Source organism: Anguilla anguilla, chromosome 8 (assembly GCF_013347855.1).
Source record: "Anguilla anguilla isolate fAngAng1 chromosome 8, fAngAng1.pri, whole genome shotgun sequence".
Classification (NCBI taxonomy): Eukaryota; Metazoa; Chordata; class Actinopteri; order Anguilliformes; family Anguillidae; genus Anguilla; species Anguilla anguilla.
Window position 1 is genome coordinate 54,013,939 of NC_049208.1, and position 20,224 is coordinate 54,034,162.

The window sequence follows — 20,224 nt, forward strand, 5'->3', positions numbered from 1 at the left end:
TTAAAGTATTGATTGCAATTTGTTTATTAAATTATTTAATAATACAACTGTTTAAATACTACAGTTCATAATATCACTGTCAACACAACCATATTTTAAATGCATTTACAGTTTTGGAAAATGAGAAGAAGGAAATTCCTGACAGTGAAATCAGAAAGAATCAAACAGGAAAACTAAACACTTTCAACTCTCTTCCCCCGCTATTATACAAACCATGTAAACTTGGCAGAATATGAAAATACTACCATTTAAAGTGTCATTCAGTGACAATTTATATTCTCCCATGAATGGTGAAGGCACAGAAGCATTCAGAATTTAATTAGACAAATGTGCTGTTACTGACTAACAAAAAGGTGGAAGCATTTTAACGAACCTGTGAATTTCTCGGTAAATAAAGACGTCCTATCCTTGCTCTAAATTGCAGTACACAATATTTAGGGGGCACAGACTAGTGTGTGGATAATGGGGGACACCTGAATTATTAATGTTAAATTGTTGTCATGCCAACAAAAACCACAGTTTCAAGACAGCAGAAAGACTGATGCAAGTTATGCAACTTTTGACCACTTCAGTTTTAAATTCAAAATGGCCGACTGTACCCCACCATCTTAGTGATAGTTCGCAAGCCCGTGCAGTCACACCATCCACACAACGCTCACAATTTCACTTAAACATGCAGCCAAAAAAAAAAGAAAAGAAAATTATAAGTGAATATAAACATGCATCACAAAATCAGAACATGTAAGTACATGCACACAACAAACGCTGCACTTCTGCTTCCATTTGTAGCTTTGACCAAATATCAACCACAGTACAACTTGAATAACAATCACGCAAAAGCCCAGTGATTTGTAGAAATATAATTACCAAAAATGTTTACCAAAATAATAGCGTGCTACCGCTAGAGAAACTTGGCTTTCATGGGTACGAGAAAAATATAAATACTTTTCATTTAAATCTTGAAAAAAGTTAATTTTTTTTGGAAAGTACATTCATGAAATATCAGCACTCGGTGATTCTGCGTATGAAGATGACGAGGCTAAAATATTAAACGTCTGAGCACGCGGTGATTCTGCGTATGAAGATGACAAGGCTAAAATATTAAACGTCTGAGCACGCGGTCGTCTTGGGTGAAACGCGTGGCCCCTTTGGCATGCAGCACGCACCCAGCTGCAGAACGTCAGCACAGGATAAACATAATTAGTGCGGAGAAAACAGAATCCAGAAGAAAGGTAATTTCACCTGAAATAATTGGGGGGGGGGGGGGGGGGGATAATTAATTGTATTTCCAGACTAAATGTGATTCAAAAAGGACATGCTGCACTTGCTAACTGTAATTTGGGCTTGTTTTGTGACCTTGTAAACTACTTTTTTGTGTGTTAAATTGTGTTTGTACAAAAGAAATAGCTTTTTTTTGTATTAAACCATTTTATCGAGGGCTTTGCAAAAGCTGACTTCGCTGGTCATACTGCGCAGCGTCTTTCTGCAAACCACACAAAGAATTTAAACGATGGCTTATTTTTGAAAGCACAAGAGTCACAAAATGTACACCGAGTAAACATTCTGCTGAAATCGGGGCAAAGCATGGATTCTTTTATGCAGCAAGGATGCTCAAAAACACACAAAAAATAAGATTTTTGTTGAAGAGTTTGCTGCTTTGATGCGAAACCCCCCAAAGCATCAGCTATCGTAATTCCGCCTTCCGCAAAAAACCCCAAACGATAACAAAAACGTCAGGAACAGGTGGCACAGCGGCTCACCACCGCACGCCAGCTTGGCACAGAACCAGCTCTGACACACCGCTCGGAAACCCAAAAGTGGAGTGAAAAACGCACAACAAAACTACCGTCTGAACGATACAAGCACGCGCGCTAATAAACGTTTGGGGTTTTACCCTTAGCTGGCGTCTACTTCAGGGGTGCGGAACGAGGGTCGATCTCTACGTCAGGATTCCACACCAACTAGTCCTCTTAATTATTTCATTAGCACGTTCACCTGAAAAGGTCCTGAGCCCTAGCATCAGCCCCTACATTTACTAACTGTGGTCCCCCCCCCTAACAGCACAGCAGTAGAGGTAGGCACCTTCCCCCACCCGCTTCAAAAAGGCTGGGGGTCATGAGGATAAATGGAGGGGGTTTAGGGTTAGGGGGAGGGGGCAGGGCATGTGGCCGGAGGGGGCGGGGCCTGCGGCACCAGCAGCATTAGGAGTCGTAGAGCACAGAGTTCTCCAGGGTGAAGTCATAGCAGAGCATGGGGGAAGGGGAGGGGGCGGAGCATGGGGAAGGGGGCGGAGCATGGGGGAGGGGGCGGGGTCTTGCGGCCAGAGGGGTGGGGCATGAATTAGGAGTCGCAGAGCACGGAGTTCTCCAGGGTGAAGTCGTAGCGGAAGCTAGCCAGGTTGTCGTTGATGTCGCGGGTGAGGATGAAGTCGGGGATCTGGGGTACCCCTGTCTGCATGGCCAGGATGTGGGGCGCCAGGGTGAAGGGGATGTCTCCCAGCAGCTCAGGGAGAAAGGGCGCAGCCTCCGCAGCGGCCACCGGGGGCGCCGGAGAGGGCTGGTACGGTAATGTGGGAGGGGCTGGATTCACATTGGAGGACTGGAGAGAGAGAGAGAGAGACACAGAAACAGAGAGCATGAGAGACATAGAGACAGAGAAAGAGAGACAGGGAGAGATTGAGATGCATAGATAGAGACAGATAGATAGATGGACAGATTTATTATTAGATCTCTGATCGTTCCATTTATTGGCACAAGCGGTGTAGCAGGCAGACCTGGGTCAAATACGTGTTTGTTTTGGATTCATATACTTTTCTGTGCTCTGTTAATCTTGCCTGGTGCAGCTGAGAGGACCAGGGTTTGCTCTCTCTGAAAGTATTCCACTGGTTCCGATGCACCAGACAAGATCAGTAAAATCAGAGAAAAGTATGTGAATCCAACTCCAAAATAAATGTGTACTTGACCCAGGTCTGGTAGCAGGTTTATATTTCAGTATATTCAGAAGCTCTTATGCAGAGGGATTGATCACAGAGAGGACATGAGAGAATCTACACGTGTTCTGTGAGCAGCAGTAACGCAGACCAGGCTAAACGATCGCTTTTAGACCAGAGACAAGTGCAGCATTGTACGCTAATGTGAGGTTAGCTACGCCGCTGACCCAGAGACACGACACAGCTGTAGCACCATTACTACGCTGCTGAAACAGGAATGCTAACAGAGCACGACTGTCTCAGCACTCAGCTGCTTCATTTAAGCCCTTTATTGGCTAAACAGCCCACAAACCTTGGTTCCAGCGCCTAAATTGGCTGCTGATTGGAAGAAAGCTATAAAATTGTACAGACACTGCAGCCCTCCAGAACTGGAGTTAAACCTGCAGACACTGCAGCCCTCCAGGATTGGAGTTAAACCTGCAGACACTGCAGCCATCTAGGACTGGAGTTAAACCTGCAGACACTCCAGCCCTCCAGGACTGGAGTTAAACCTGCAGACACTGCAGCCATCTAGGACTGGAGTTAAACCTGCAGACACTCCAGCCCTCCAGGATTGGAGTTAAACCTGCAGACACTGCAGCCATCTAGGACTGGAGTTAAACCTGCAGACACTCCAGCCCTCCAGGATTGGAGTTAAACCTGCAGACACTGCAGCCATCTAGGACTGGAGTTAAACCTGCAGACACAGCGCCCCCTCCAGGACTGGAGGTAAACCTGCAGACACAGTGCCCCCTCCAGGACTGGAGGTAAACCTGTAGACACAGCGCCCCCTCCAGGACTGGAGGTAAAGCTGCAGACACAGTGCCCCCTCCAGGACTGGAGTTAAACCTACAGACACTGCAGCCCTACAGGACTGGCGTTAAACCTGCAGACGCAGCGCCCCCTCCAGGACTGGAGTTAAACCTGCAGACACAGCGCCCCCTCCAGGACTGGAGGTAAACCTGCAGACACAGCGCCCCCTCCAGGACTGGAGTTAAACCTACAGACACTGCAGCCCTACAGGACTGGCGTTAAACCTGCAGACGCAGCGCCCCCTCCAGGACTGGAGTTAAACCTGCAGACACAGCGCCCCCTCCAGGACTGGAGGTAAACCTGCAGACGCAGCGCCCCCTCCAGGACTGGAGGTAAACCTGCAGACACAGCGCCCCCTGCAGGACTGGAGGTAAACCTGCAGACACAGCGCCCCCTGCAGGACTGGAGTTAAACGGCTGTGGGGTTTACAGGCAAAGCACAGCATCTCTGAGGCACCTTGGAGGGCAGGACGATGACGTTGGTGGCGTGGCTCACGCTCTGGACTTTCTGTCTCTTCTCCTCTGCGGTTTCACCTGGAAACAGAGAGAAAATGGCGCGGTTTTATTTGCAGAAAGGCCAGGCACACGTGCACTGCCTTATTAGCATGTCTTTAAAACCTTGTTAGTCCTCCGTACTTATGAGGTTTTGAGTTCAACTAAAATTAAACTCAAAGTGACAGTAATTTTTTAAATGAGCCCCCCCCCCCCCACCCCCTTCAGAACAGGGGATTTTGCCAAGAATCAAACCAGAGCCAATGAATGCACTCAGACACACCGCTTCATGAATATTCATTAACTGAAGTGGGGGAAACGTCCAGCTGCCAACCGGGAGTCCAAAGGGGAGTGGCCTAGCTCCAAACAGGCAGAGTTTAGTGTAACCTTAACCCTAATCCTACCCTTCCTCTTTGGAGCCAGGCCACGCCCCTTTGGAGCAGCTCCGGGGGCCAGAGACACACACCCACCAAACCCTCGTAGAGTAAGGAGCCAATAACAATGGAAGGGACACAGGAGCTGGCTATCTGTCCCTGAGCAAGACACCTAACCCCTAATTGCTCTGGTGAATGCGAGGCATCAATTGTAAAGCGCTTTGGATAAAAGCGCTATATAAATAAAGTCCATTTACCATTTATATCTGGGGTCTGTAGAGAATCTGTGCCAATACTCCACTCCAGCAAAGGAATGCAAGGGCTAACGGGTTCCCACGACGACAGAACAGGTGATGTCACCGCCCACGTTGCGCCTCTAACGTCAGGCCTTGAGGAAGCCAGCTGCAGACGGCGCCCACGGAACCCTTTCCGCTCGGGTTCCGCTCATCAAACCGCCAAGTTTGATTACGCTCGCGAATGGCTACATTATCACAACACCAACACCCAGCTGCGTGAATGTGGCTCCGCCAGTCAAGCGCTAGCCCCGCCCCTTCCAGGTGCTGGCGCATTGATAAGGGGCAAACTGTCAACACAGCACCTGGCTCTTCAAAGTGCCCCTCTTTCTCCATCTCTTTCCGAGAGGCTGCCACCTTAACATCGCACTCGTCCGCAGGAAGTTTACCAATCACTAACAGGTTAGAGCATTTAAAATTATTAGTTTACTCTTGACAAATTATTATTTGACTTGTGTGTGTGTGTGTGTTTGTGTGTGTGTGTGTTTGTGTGCATCTATATACGTGTGTGTACATGGAATGAGTGAATGGAAGCATTCACTGAGGATCACTGTGCAGCCGTTCATTATCTGGGCTCTTGTGAAGGCCCGTAGGAGCTTAAGAGTTGCTCCATTGTTTTGGAGGTAATTCAGCAGATAAAAATAGAGTGAACATAATACTGTTTTCTTTCTCCTTCTCGCTCTCTCTCTCTGTGTGTTTATTGGAGCTTATTTAACTTTTAGCATTTTCAAAGCATTTTAAAACTGAACTGAAAGATTCCTAGCCGGGTGGACAGTTATTGTGCATTGCAATCTGTCCATCTGAGCAAATATAAGTACTTTGCATTGATTGATTATTATATTATAATACTATAATAATACAATTCTGCTCTGCAATCAGTCTCATTCTTGATATACAGAAAAGGGACCCGCGCAACTCACCTATTATCACAAACCCGTCGGTTTCCTTCTCTGACGAGGACTTCTTAGAATCCTTCCGAAGACCGAGAAAGCTCAACATCTCGGCCCCGCGTCGCGCGCCCACTGCGTCTGGAATGAACGTTTTTAAACAAAAAGTAATTTTCAGTATTAAACGCTGACTTTGCAACAAGTGAAAGCCGCAAGTCCGATTCCTCTCGGCGGGGCACGTGAGCGAAAGATCAGCTCACGCAAATGTCACTGCTTTTCCGTGAAATGTGTTAGCTTTACGTACAGCAGTATGTATCGCGTTTAGTTATTAAGAGTAGACAACAAAAACGAAACAAAGACGTTTAATAATGTAATGTCTACAATAAAAAAAAAAGTTATGTTCAGGTTTGCTTGGCAGTTAACGTCAGCTACTCAACAGTTATTTTATACAGATTACTCTTATTTTAAGTAGTTAAACGTTAGTAGTAGAGTAGTTAAACGTGTTAGTTAGCTATCGATAAGATACCTAACCAAGACAAATATCTTGCTAGGTATAGAAGGAAGCAGTTAATATAACTACCAGCTATTATTTTTATATCTAATATTTAGACTGAAATTATAAGTAGCCTGGTTTTATAATCTGTAAACATCTTCCCTCACGCTGTCGATCACGCTAACTATCCAGGAGTGGAGACAGATCTTGCAGGACAGCCAGTCTAACTTCTGACTCCATTTATGTCACCTGTCAACTAACGAGTAGCTAAACTATCTTGATAACCGCTTGTAATTGTATTACTTACGTGATGTGAACTCACAGCAACTGTGCTGAGAAAATATTATTAATAATAATCCGGCAAATGCAGAAAAAAATATCTAACAGTCTTCAGCTATAGCAGCAGCCTGGCAGGCCTTCTGTTTACTGTAGCTCTTTCAACATGACTTCCGGCTGTGACGTCACGTCACTGTGACATATACTGAGTCCGGGAGAGATTCGCAAATCGTGCAACGTTGGGAACTTCTTTCCGGCTAAAATGACGGGACATTTGCTTGAATGTACTTGTTGTATAACAGGTCTTTCGGTGTACGTTCATTTTTAGAATTTTGCATTTTCGTTTGCAGTTCATTTCCGAATCATGACTATTTAAACTGCGGAATTCCGATGCGAACAATTAGCCTCTGGAGGAAATGCATTCCGTTTACATATTTAAAAATCTATGAGCTTGTCACTTACACGCATATGTGTTATGACACCACACCGCCTGATACAAAACTAATTTATTCTTGCTCTGATCTACCGTATGCCATAGATCTACTGTGGCACAATACTTTAACGGATAGCCTACAGTGGCCTGTTGTCGATAACACACACACGCACAGGCTGCACTGAACGCGAAGCAAAGATACATCTCCAGCAGAGGGAAGCAAAACCTCTTTCATTCCAATTCGGCGGACTGAACTGTAGTTCATTGGGACCGATCCAGGCGGGGAAAGATCAGCTTGAACTACAGTCGATACAGCACACAGAAACGCATCCACACATAAGCACAGAGACAAGTCGAATAAAGCCGGAGATTTGTTAGAATACATTTTGGAAGGCCATAATTAAAAATGGTCTGTACTACATAAAATAATAAATAAATAAAACACGAGAGTCACTTTTGGGAGATATACTCATAGGAAATTCTCACATATTGTGATCAAATTTATCAACATACAGTACATGAGTCATGAAATACACTCACTCCTTCACTGAAAGTACTGTATCATTCAGCCAAAACGGAGATACAGCACTTTTCTCACAGGAACAGTAGTTCCACTGGGGAAGAAATATATGTAGGACTGTCACGGAAATGACGCAGAAATCCGAAGATTTTTTCCCGCGGTTAGTGTCTTCGGTCGGAGCTGTAGTGTCACAAAAACGGCATAATGGCGAGCGTTTATGAATCTCCAAAAACGCGTATCAACACCAGTATGCTCTCCCAGTACATTAACAGACCTGTCTGCTTTGTTGGGCGACTTCAGAAGGTAAATGACTGCGGGTATTTGCCATTCGCTATGTTGCTCTCTTTAGCTAGATGGCTGGCTGAGTTCCCCTAATGTTAGCCGGTGTGTGTGTGGCAGTCGGGTTTTTGAGATGCTTGTTCAGTTTTGTTCGTGCCTAAACTGCGGCCTGGCCTATGCGAGAGATTTCGTATTGGCAATACGTTTTGTGGTTAAACTGTTCAGATTAAATTGCTATTGCGTTAATTGTATGACGTTACAGTGGTCCCCAAACTGTCCAGGGAACCTGTGTATACTGGTTTTCGTTCCAACCACAATTGCAATCCCAGGACAAGATGTTAATTTTTCTTAGTTCGGTAATCAGGGATTATTTAATTAAACTCTTCAGCCACGTTTTGTCAGAAATAGCAATGCATGCCACGAATAAAAGAATAAAAGTCCCATGTTCACACTTGTTTGTTGTGCTATATTATGATAATTATGTAGATAATAAATAATTCAAAGATAAAGCAAATAATAAGACAGATCTGCAGGGCGCGTGGGTGACGACTGTTGCATTGTGTGCCGTCATTCTGTCGCAGGTGCACCCGACGGGAAAATCGTTCACTCTGCTGGACGGAGAGGGCAAGATGGCAACGGTGGAACTCAACGACCCGGTGAGCGTCGTGCGTCTGCCTGCTCATCCGCGTGCTAGCGGCTGCCGCCTAATCTGTAGTGAAAAAAGCGATGGCAACTGCTAACGAACGCTGATTTAGGCTTAACATTAACCTTTAGTAACCTCTGTCGAATAAATACCGATGACTTAAAGAAAGAAAAATGTATCTTTCTTGCTAACAAATGATCTTTGATGTCACTTGCTGTCAAGCCTTGCAATATCTGTTTTGGGTTTGGGTCAACTCAACACACTTTTGGATCGTGTTGTCACAGGTTTTAATGAGATTTGGCATGCTTATTTGATCTCATGAGAAACCCCAGAAACATAAGTTACCTTTGCCTCAGACCTTTATTAAGGGCCATATGAGCTAACAACATTTGGGGAAATTAGTGTGGCTCCACAAATTTTGACTCAAAGTGTGCTGAGTTGACCTGGACTTACCCTTTTGATTGTGGGAATACATATTTGCATACCAGCACTGGTTTATGCTGTAATTCCACTACCGAAAGTCACAGACGTTCGGCTTCCCAGAGAAGGGGCTCTTGTTGACTCGAGGGACTTGACGATAGCAAGACCCGGCTTAAGGGTTCCGGGGGAAGTACTCTGGCGCAGAGTGTGGCGTTTGAGCGTAATTGTCCTAATACTGAAACGGCCGGTGACTGGCAGGCAGTGTAGCACAGTGGGTTAGGAACCGGGCTCGTAACCGAAAGGTCATAGGTTCGATTCCCGGGTTAGGACACTGCCGTCGTGCCCTTGAGCAAGGTACTTAACCTGCGTTGCTTCAGTACATATCCAGCTGTATAAACGGATACAATGTAAAATGCTATGTAAACGTTGTGTAAGTCGCTCTGGATAAGAGCGTCTGCTAAATGCCTGTAATGTATTGTAATGTAATGACGGTGGACCTGAGAACCTCCAGCTGTTTAATTTCAGGGTTTGTGTTTTCCCTCCCTGCAGCTGGACGAGGAGCTGAGCGGGGTCGTGGAGGTCATCGGCGTGGTTTCGGGCAAAGCCACGGTCACCGCGACGGCGTACACCGTGCTCCGGGACGACAAGGGCAAGCCCTTCGGTGCGTGGCTCTCCGGCGCTTTCCGTAACGCGGGGCGGCCATCTTGTCCTTCGCTGGTCGCACGGCAACCGTGTGGGCGTGTCAACCCGAGCCGTCTGTCATCCACGGCCCCGCCCCCCCTGCCACGCCCTCCCCGCCCCGCCCTTGCTTGCTAGTTAATGCACTTGACTGAGGGGGGATTGTGTAGAATTTTAATGTTTTTCTTTAGTCAGAGGCCTCTGCGTATTTCCCTTCCCTCACTGACCTGTTTGTGTCGGAAGTCTTTAAGAGGATTTGGCTGAAGATATATTAATTTGGGTGCCTGTTTTTATTAATATAAATCCATCATTTTGAGCTTCATACATATTCATTCATCTGGTAACATGTATAGTGATACAGAAGGGGGGAAGTCTAGGTTGTGTGTTTTGTGACGGTCGGCTGTTTGACTCTTCCTGTCGTCACACTTCCTGTTTTTGTTCCGTTTCCCCTGACAGACCTGGAGGTGTACAACGAGGGTCTGAAGATCATCCATGACTTCCCGCAGTACTACCCCTTCGAGGTCGCGACCAGCAGCTGAAAGCTTCCGGCTGTCTCTCCTTTTCCCAGAATCCTCACCTTGTTTCTCTCTTCTTTTTTTTTAAAATCACAATGCAGCAGTGGAGCTGTGTAGAGGTTTCCCCCCACCCCACCCTTCCAACCTTCTCTTTTTCTTTTTTTTCTTTTTTTTCTTTTTTTTAACTATTTTTGCTACATCTGTCTAATATTCTTGTGTAAAATATGGTACGTTATGTGTAATATACGACAGTAAAATTTGAAAATACCACGGCCTTGTTTTGAGTTGGAGTTTCCTTTTTTTTTTTTTGCTGCTCACTACCTGTAACATGACCTGACTGCAGTCTCTGCTTTGAACCTGGACTGGGCCCACTGATGTTGTGTCTGGAGAGAGTCATTTCATATGCAGTCTTTTAAAATCTGCCATTTAGAGATCATTGAATCATAAACTTTAAGATGGCTGACAAATGCTTTTGTAAACCAGTGTGCTAATGGAGTATAGCGCGATATGAACATGAATTTACAATGTGGTTTAAGAGGGTAAATAATCCAACTAAAGCATGTAATTCTGCCAATTAAGAAAAATTAACAGCTTGTTAAAATTCTGGAATTGCAATTGTGGTTGGAACGAAAACCAGCATAACACAGGGGCCTCCAGGACCGAGTTTGAGAACCACTGCCCTAACGAACACGTCAGTCGCATCAATGACCCAACAGCAGCGCTGGCTTCTGAAATAAACCCTGTGAACTGGATTACATAATGAGATTAACACGTATCGGTGTTCAGGCCTGCTAGAATCTCAACGACCTTCCAGCTGGTGGTCAGCCAACTTTCAACAACTGAAATAAAGTTTGACAGACCCTTTTAAAAAATTTTCATAACTTTGTTTTTGTCCGTTGATACTCAATAGCACCCCCTGCTGCTGTGGAGGTGGCCAAGCATTGGAACGTTTTACCATAACGGTGGTTGTAAAAAGCTGAAAAGCGGTGTACATTGCTGTGTGTGATGTGACATTGAATAAATAGTGGTGAATTAAAGTCTCTTGCACAAGGGCAGTACCATGTTAATACAAGATCACAGTGTATATTTTAAAAGCCCACTTGCACTGAAAGATGAGCTTTAGGAAGTTGGTGTAGTAATGACTTCCTAAGTAAAGCTCATCTTTCAGTGCGTGTGGGCATTTTAAAATATCCGCTGTGATCTTGTACTAACATAAACAAGACCGATATTGAAAGATGAGCTTTATTTAGGAAGTTGTTATTACAGTAATGCCCTGAGGTAGTGGTGTGTTGAGTATCATAACAGTTGGGTCCGTTGTCTTCCTGTTGAGATGGGCAAGTTCTCGCTGACATCAGATTAATATTCTTCCTCGGGCGAGAACGCCGACTTTCGAAATTATACCTTCCTCGCGAAAGTATCCCTCAAAAAATGGCAGCAGGGGTCTTAGAAAATGTGATGACAGGTTTGAGTAGGGCTTAAATGGCCAGCTGTAGTTACAATCTCCCCCGGGGGCAGGGAAATCACTCATGCGTTTCCAAAATATTGTGGCATGTGGTCGTGCCTGGAATTTTAGCCCTGCAAGTGACTGCAAATGACATAATTTTATTTTTTGGTGGGTTGTGGGGGGGGGGGGGGGTTATAATCTCTAAAAGTGAACTATGCCTCTATCCTTAGCAATAGAGAATGATTCTGTTTACCAGACTTCATAGTTTTTTGAGCATCTGAAATGTTTCGTTTTTTTTTTTTTTTGACTAGAGGGAGTTCCAAATGGAGACTCTTGATGGATGTTTTACTAATCAATTCATTAGCCTTTGGCAAAGCACCTGGCAGGTATATCTTAAGAGGACATTCGCTTCTCAAATAAGCTGTGAAGTAATGAGTCTTTTTTGTGTTAAAATTAAATTTAAAAAATGAAAATAAAATTGTACCATATGTTTATGCGCATGGCCACTTTGGCCAGTGTAATTGTATTTGTGTGCTCATATTATATGCTTGCTTATATATATGTGTGTGTGTGTGCACATATTTGCGCATATATGTATGTGTGTGTATACTTTTTTTTTTCAACCAAGAGAATAATATATGTAGGTAATTGAATGCCTGTTGATCAGCCCGTGGGATTGTGGGTAATATAGTGTCTGTGGATCAGCCTGTGGGATTGTGGGTAATATATAAAGCCTGTGGATCAGCCCATGGGATTGTGGGTAATATAGTGCCTGTGGATCAGCCTGTGGGATTGTGGGTAATATAGTGTCTGTGGACCAGCCTGTGGGATTGTGGGTAATACAGTGTCTGTGGATCAGCCTGTGGGATTGTGGGTAATATAGTGTCTGTGGACCAGCCTGTGGGATTGTGGGTAATACAGTGTCTGTGGATCAGCCTGTGGGATTGTGGGTAATACAGTGCCTGTGGATCAGCCCATGGAATTGTGGGTAATATAGTGTCTGTGGACCAGCTCGTGGGATTATGGGTAATACAGTGCCTGTGGATCAGCCCATGGGACTGTGGGTAATATATAGTGCCTGTGGGTAATACAGTGCCTGTGGATCAGCCCGTGGGCTTGTGGGTAATATAGTGCTGAATAATTGTGCTTTCCTCCACGTGCCAGAGCTTAGCCTCCGGTAACACAGCTGCTATCGAGCGTCGAGTCCGGACAGAGCCGCCATCGTCTCTGCACGCGCTCAGTCAGCCCTGCCAGGGAGCCAGCTTTACCGCACAGGTAAGGCTCAGGTAAAGTACCTGAGCGTACGGACGGACGGACAGATCGCTGGCCCCGCTCGGGCCGTTTCGAGTCCCTTTCCCGCGTTTCTGTACAGTTACAGTCCACTCCGGAAATTGACCGAAGTCGTAGCGATCGGGATTCAAACCCATAACCTACCGTTTCCGTAGCGACTCCGAGCCTTGCGCCCCCTGCTGCCGGGGTTTGAGAACGGAGAGTCGCCCCCGCCCCCCCCCCCCCCCCCCCGAAACCCCCCCACACTTTATAATGCCGCGTTCCAGCAAAAGCTGAAGGTTTGACAGCTCGACCTGGCCGCGCGTTCGCTCTCTGATTTAGTAACTTTCCCCGATAAACATCTCCGCGGTTAACAAATCGAAGAACATTCCAAAATGGAAGAGAGGCGTTGTATCAGCAGAGCCGTGGCGGAACCGCGCGCGCCAGCCGACCGCACCCGCGTGTAGCTGTCAGCGCCGCGATCGGCGCGTTCGCCCCGCGGGGCTCGCTCCTCTGCCTGACATGATGACGTACGGCGGGGGGGGGGGGGTGGGGGGGCTACCTGCGGCCCCCGGCGGCAGAACGCTGTCACTCAACCGGCCGTCTGAAGAAAAATGAGCGACTCTCAGGGGGTCTGCCTCGATGAGCCAAATTCGCTTTTTTTCCTCCCTTCTTTATTTTTACCTGCCTTTGATGAATAAATAAAAAAAATCTGCGGAAATGTTAGCTCAAGGTTCGCCCTGCTTCCCGTGCGGGTCACTGAGTGCACTTTTAAGGACGCCTTCGAATTCGCGCTCAGAAACGTACGAAGAAATGCAGCGGGCGCTGGCGGTTCAGTCTCCGGTCTGCAGACGATCGCAAGGATTTCCTGTCCTCTTAGATTCGCACCTCGCCACTCTCTCCCCAAAATTAAAAAAAAAAACTTTCCAAATCCCCGAGGTCATGGAAGTGCTGGCCCTGGAGGGTGTGGGATCAGAGCTGGGGGTCAGAGGTCAAAGTGCAAACGGAGGGGCATTATGAGGGAACCCGCACAAGGGGTCACCAGCTGAGCCCCAGTTGCTTAATAATGGCACCAAAACCATAACAACTACAGGAGAAGCAGATGTGTAGGACAGACTCAAAACACAGAGTACTCCAAAATGGGGGGTGGTAGCTGTACATTACATTACAGGCATTTAGCGGACGCTCTTATCCAGAACAACTTACACAACTTTTACACAGCATTTACAGTGCATCCATTTATACAGCTGGATATGTCCTGAAGCATATCAGGTTATTCATGTCAAAGGGTACAACTGCAGCATCCTACCTGGGAATTGAACCAGCCTGACATTGAGAGCCCGGTTTCTGTGGGAATTTAAGGGTTGGAGTGAAAACCTTCAGGTTGGTAGATCTCCAGGAACACAGTTGGGCAGCCCCTGCTCTATATGACCTACACATAAGGCCATGATTTCTTCCTCACTTTAGAGTGGGGAGAAATTGTGAAGAACTGCACTTCTGTCCTCCAACAACAAGGGGTCAACACAGAACTTTTGGCAACCACTTTATTACCCAAGCAACTGTCTCAATAGTGCAGTTACCACATGGGTTTTCCAGTCTTATCTGAGAAGGATCTGTGTAGTTCAAGATGTCCTATCCCAGCACTTGGAGTGCATGATTCAAATAAAGGTCTCTGCCGTGCACGAGAACAGCTGGACCCGCGCCAGCCGCGACAGAAAGTGTGCCCGATCCGTCGCCATGGCGACCCGGCGCCGCCTGTTGCTTTTTGCAGCCTGGTCTGCAGATTCGCGCAGCCAAAGTCCAGAGTTAACCAAGTGTGACGAGCCATCTGCTCGGGAGAGACGGCTATTATGTCTCATAGATCATGATAGTGTTTTAGGCAATGGCGCCCTCCGGCTACTGGGAGTTTGTGACTGTCCCCGGAGGCTGACGTCTAAGCCCAGCAAAAATGCAAATTAGTTTGAGGAACGATATCATTCTTGCCATCACCGAACACATTCTGAAAACCAAGGCGCTAATATTGTTCGTTCAGCTCACGTTCGCGTTTCTTGTGGTATATTCTGAATACCTTGAGTGCGTATTTTCGTGGCGCAGCGCGAGTGAGCGTGCACCAGCATGCAGCAATATCGGGCTGCGTCCGTACAGGCTGGCGTGCGCACGCAGCGCTAGCGTTCACATGGCGCGTCTGCGTTTTATTATCGAAAGAGCTTTCACATTGGACCCAGATGTGGGGGGCCTCTCGTAAAAATCCCTTTGATAAATCCCCCCAATGGAATTCCGTTAAAGACTCGTCCGCGAAACACACCTTCTGACTCCAGAACCCGTTATCTATTCCCTTTCTCCTGCCGCACTTGATTTGTTTCAGTCCGTGGGACGCCTGCCTTATCTGAGCGTTTCCAATTCGTTACATAGAGCGGCAACCATTTTTAAGCGATTATCTTACTTTTTTATTTCTCCTTACAACGGTTCTTTATGGACGGGCTGTGTAAGGAAGGGCACGTGCTTGTTCGAAGGCCCGACTGCTTACAACTTCAAAACATATGAGCATTCAAACAGCGCTGAAAAGATCCAATTTGGACTCATATGAACGAGTTAGCATAGCATATAGTAGGCCTGCTCACCTCTTGTGCTTGTCTGCTTGCAGATATTTAACCCCGTTTCCACGAGCTTGTGACATAGGCTACATCATGTTGTGTCCGGCGCATATGAGCGTGCCTGGTTTCCATCAGTACTAATGAGCAGTGGCGTTAGTGCGCGGCTGTGTTTTTCATCTTTAAGGGACTGGCGCTTTTTATTGATTGGTCTATGGAGGTGTTCTGGGAAAAGTATAAACATAATGTTTGTTTATTTCAATGTCCAGCGCGGGACAGGACATCGCGTGTACGGTAATGTCTTTCCTAGTCCAAGGAGGCGGGAAGAGAATCGCTTCCATATGGACGCTGCGGATCTCGCCATAGGAATTAACACATTTTTCACAGACGAAAGATATAAAGCATTTTCGAACTCCGCGAGACGGTCCCCGTGCGCGCGCTCTAAGCGTTAACAGTTGTTTGTGCCGAAATGCTGGATTCTGAACGCACCTTCCTCCCTACGGGGGACACTCCTCTCCTCGGCCCTTAACGTATTTAAGATGGCAGTTGGTGTCTGATACTATCCAGAGCCCTTTGGTTTGGGTCTGTAATGGGAAGATGTAGCCTAGCCTACCGCACGGCGGATCATCGGGTCAGACAGTCAGTCAGTCAGTTACAGAGTACGCTGACAGGTGCTGGTCTGTCATGAAGGAGTAATAATGCGTCAGGCGACTATAAAGTACAGGCTACTAGTCACAACGGATTCGCGCAGAGATTCTAAATCACAGGCGCTGAAATGCGTTTCTCTTTGAGTTCTGCGTGGTGTGATAATGCCCGACTCCATTGCGCGCAGTAAATTGGTTCGATGTGACGAATTGTCGGGGTTTTATTTATTTATGTATTTATTTTTGAAGTCACATTGTTACCCCGAGCACTTGTTGTTGCTGTTGTTTAATTTTTTGATCACTATCCATTTGGAATGAAAACGGGAAGCCAAAAATAATTCGTTTTTAGGAGATACTGATGCAATAAATGTATTGCAGATTGTATCTGCTATAGTACTGCAAATCTCGCATTGCGCGCGTCGAGAAGGGGTGTTACTTTGTTTAGTTTGATGGATGCTTGGCCTTTTCGCTGTAGGCGACACCGCCAGTAGGCTACTCTACAGATTTATGAAATCTGAAATGTCAAATTTGTCATCACTGCGATAGAGCGGGATTGTAATTATTATTTGACTCATTGTGTTATTCATAGTACCAAATGTTTCATTTTTCAAGGGAATTGTGAAGAATTGATTCGTTTATGAAGTGTCCTCATATCCTCCTGAACGCGAAATTGCCTCTTACTCGACCTCATTAATATTCAGAATTCTGGGGGCGCGCCCGCCCCGCAGGTTTGAATTGTGAAAAGTTTGTCCTGTCTCTCTGGCTGCGCTCGCGCTGCTCGGAAGAAATTGCGTCTGCGCTGCGCAATATGTTATTCTCCCCCTGATGAAAAGGCCACCAACGACAGCTGCCTTTGACTGAGATTGGAGGTAAGATTAAATCTACACGGAATCTTATCTATTCTATTAGGATTTCCGCTCGAGGTCATTTTACCTGTAGCCTACGCACACAAGAGAAAGCTATGGTTGAATGAAAATGAGATTTATCACAGGCTGCGACGAAACTGTTGCCCGCATTTAATTATGGAAATTGTTTGGACGATGCTAAACTGTGGTCTTGTATCTTTGATGTCAATTTGTATGCCCGTGCTGTTCAGAGAGTCAATCCGTAATTGGCACATAGTATCTGCATATATCTCGGGTCCAGTGCTGAGCGAGACAAGGGCTCCCACGTCTTTCATGAAATGCACTGTGCGACATTTGGAGTCTATTTAAACATTCACTCTTAAGCGTCGCTGAATAATATTCAACCAATGTCCAGTTTCGTTACAGGTTAATTAGTGTACCAACGTTATTGGGTACAGACGTGTAATGAGTTATTATTATTATTATTATTGTTGTTGTTGTTGTTGTTGTGTTACATTTAGTTTAGTTTAGAATGCAAGGGAAAGCAGAACCGTGCGCTCCGTCCCTCTTCTCTCAGGATACACGAGACGAGAAATGTCCGGAAAGAGCAAAAGCCTCGGAGGTGATTTTGGACGGCACGTGCGCAGTGCTGGCCGGCAGGTGCCGCAAAGTTTGTCCGGTGCTTGTACTTTGGCGTTGTGTGACCACGTCACAAAAACCGACACATTGGTAACCAAACGACGGGAGATAGATGTCAGGTTGTGGTTTCGTTGTGGGTCTTGAACTCTCCAGTAGCATATTCTTGCAATGTTCTATACCAAGGGTTGCAAATTGTTCAGTGTTATACAACACTGACGGAGTGTTTTTATATCAACTCTGTCAAACGCTGAACATTGCGGTGTCGTCTTCTAAACGATCAAAATGATATTTGAGGATTTGTACATTAGGCCATGTTAGTTCACGCAGTTTACAGTCACCTGCACTTCTAACACAGAGGAACTGGAAATATTCATTTTAAAAACGCCAATTTTGAAGCTGGATTTTACTCTCTCATGAACTGCTTTGGATTATATTAGAACAGGGATGGCCAAGGCGAGCCAAATCTGTTTCATATCAACTTCTGCTCTTAGTTATTTAATTTGTCGCATTCGCAGAATCTGACGTTTCAGCTGAATTTCTTGATAATCTCTTGAATGACAGCTGATGTCTGTTTTGGTGTCCCTGTAAGAAACGCTTTACTGTGGTCTAACCTGCAAGTGAACCAGCACAGCTGTATAGCTGATTAGCTAAGTGAGCCAGATGTGCAACATACACACATGCACCGGCACACACACATACACACATGCACATACGCGCACACACACACACACACATGCACATACGCGCACACACACACACACACACACAGACACACACACTCATTCACTCACTCACTCACTCACACACACACGCACTCTCACACTCATACACACACACACTCCCATACGCACACACTCACACTCATACACGCACAAGCGCACACGCACACACACACACATAAACACACGCAGTCACATGCACACACACACACACATGCACACACACATAAACACTCACAGACACACACGCACACACACAAACACACACACACACACATACACACACACACACACACACACACGCACATGCACACACACACAGATACACACACACACACGCACACACACATACACACACACACACACACGCACACACACACACTCATTCACTCACTCACTCACTCACACACACACGCACTCTCACACTCATACACACACACACTCTCATACGCACACACTCACACTCATACACGCACAAGCGCGCATGCACACACACACAAACACACGCAGTCACATGTACACACACACACATGCACACACACATAAACACTCGCAGACACACACGCACACACACAAACACACACACACATACACACACACGCACATGCACACACACACACGCACACACACACACACACACACACACACCCATACACACACACACCCATACACACACACACACACACACATGCACACCAGGCCTCCAGGAATGTATTTTTCCCACCCCTGGTCTAGATTTAATTCCACGACATGTGTTTGCAAGGAAGACTGACAGTCTCAAAACAGGAAAATCCTTACTTTGCCAAGGCCAAATGCCTCTGGGAGCCTATAGCATTCAATGTTACATGCAGCTCAAGGCAGATATTTACGAAAACAAGAACTCAACACTGCCTCAAGTGGACATACATGGTACTGTGTTTTTATGAAGTTTTCACATTTCATAATTTTTTTCCTGAGTTTGCAGCCCTGTTGAATTAGTCTGATTATATTTCTTCTTTTACTGAAGGGGTGAATGTATGTAAAGATGTAAGCAGTAAGCCCTTATGCTGGCTGTTAAAGTTTATACTTTCTGTTGGTTTGGGAAAAGCTCATTCCTGCTTTGGGAGTCGTGTACCAGCACGTGTAAAAGTCAGGAAAACGTTTGTGAATGTTTCATAAACAGAAACACACCAGGGATTTGAGTCGGGATTTAAAAGGTCTGTATGAAGTTATTTTTTTTAAATTCCTCACTCAATATTTTTTTCTCGTAAGAAAAATTATGTCAATTATTAAGGACTACAAGTGTAAACATTAATATGTTAGTGATTCTAACTGTCAGTTTATAAAATTTGAGGAGGGCTCTGGTGCCGAGCTATTCCAGTGACATCACCCTCTAATCAGGAAAGAGGTAAATCCAGTCATGGATGCGTGCATTCATGTGTGTGTGTGTGTGTGTGAGTGTGTCTGTGTGTATGCATGTGTGAGTGTGTGTGTGTGCGTGTGTGTGCTTGTGTGAGTGTGTGTGTGTGCGTGTGTGTGCTTGTTCGTGTGTGTGAGTGCTTGTGTGTGTTTGTATGTGCGTATGTGTGTGTGTGTGTGTGTATGCATGTGTTTGTATGTGTTTGTGTATTCATATTTGTGTGTGTGTGTGTGTGTGTACGTCAGTGTGAGCATGTGTGTGTGTCAGTATGTGTGTTTCCATGTGTGTGTGTTTGCGCTGGAGAGGGGTTTATGTGTTTTTGTGTTTCCTAGCCATCATTTCATTTCTTAGGGTCTGTAAACTGAATCACGGGGACAGAGCTGACCCCCCCCCCCCCTCCCATGTCATTGCAGTGTGGGCGCTCGGGAAAGAGAGAGAGAGAGAGAGGGGAATCATGGGTAAAAGCGTTGCACTCTGCCTCCTGCTGCTGGCCCTTTCCCACGCTGCCCGGAACCCGAGCAGGAGGAAGAAGACGCAGTCCACCAGCAACCTCCTCCTGCAGGAGGAGGCCAAAGGTCTGGGGTCACGGGT

At 46.0% G+C, this 20,224-nt stretch overlaps 3 protein-coding genes and 1 long non-coding RNA gene across 4 annotated transcripts in view; 3 read left to right on the forward strand and 1 right to left on the reverse strand.

The window, feature by feature from the left end:
* Positions 1-7,441, reverse strand: umad1 (UBAP1-MVB12-associated (UMA) domain containing 1). Its single transcript, XM_035429437.1, has 4 exons — positions 6,627-7,441; positions 5,860-5,967; positions 4,238-4,314; positions 1-2,598 (listed from the first exon to the last, which is right to left on the reverse strand). The coding sequence occupies exons 2-4, from the start codon at positions 5,936-5,938 to the stop codon at positions 2,341-2,343; spliced, it is 414 nt and encodes a 137-aa protein (XP_035285328.1). The 5' UTR covers positions 5,939-5,967; positions 6,627-7,441; the 3' UTR covers positions 1-2,340.
* LOC118233641 lies at positions 4,952-6,214 on the forward strand. Its single transcript, XR_004766541.1, has 2 exons — positions 4,952-5,341; positions 5,838-6,214. It is a non-coding gene; the product is annotated as an uncharacterized LOC118233641 (long non-coding RNA).
* A 213-nt stretch (positions 7,442-7,654) lies between the features above and the next one.
* Positions 7,655-10,949, forward strand: rpa3 (replication protein A3). The gene is made up of 4 exons (XM_035429439.1): positions 7,655-7,851; positions 8,409-8,483; positions 9,440-9,551; positions 10,025-10,949. The coding sequence occupies exons 1-4, from the start codon at positions 7,753-7,755 to the stop codon at positions 10,105-10,107; spliced, it is 369 nt and encodes a 122-aa protein (XP_035285330.1). The 5' UTR covers positions 7,655-7,752; the 3' UTR covers positions 10,108-10,949.
* Positions 10,950-15,655: 4,706 nt separating this feature from the next.
* The window catches only part of col28a1a (collagen, type XXVIII, alpha 1a), a 26,008-nt gene continuing 21,439 nt past the window's right edge, over positions 15,656-20,224 (forward strand). The window contains exons 1-2 of the mRNA XM_035430656.1: positions 15,656-16,900; positions 20,047-20,208. Coding sequence (XP_035286547.1) covers positions 20,088-20,208 — 121 coding nt within the window. The 5' untranslated portion in view covers positions 15,656-16,900; positions 20,047-20,087. The remainder of the gene's footprint in view (positions 16,901-20,046; positions 20,209-20,224) is intronic.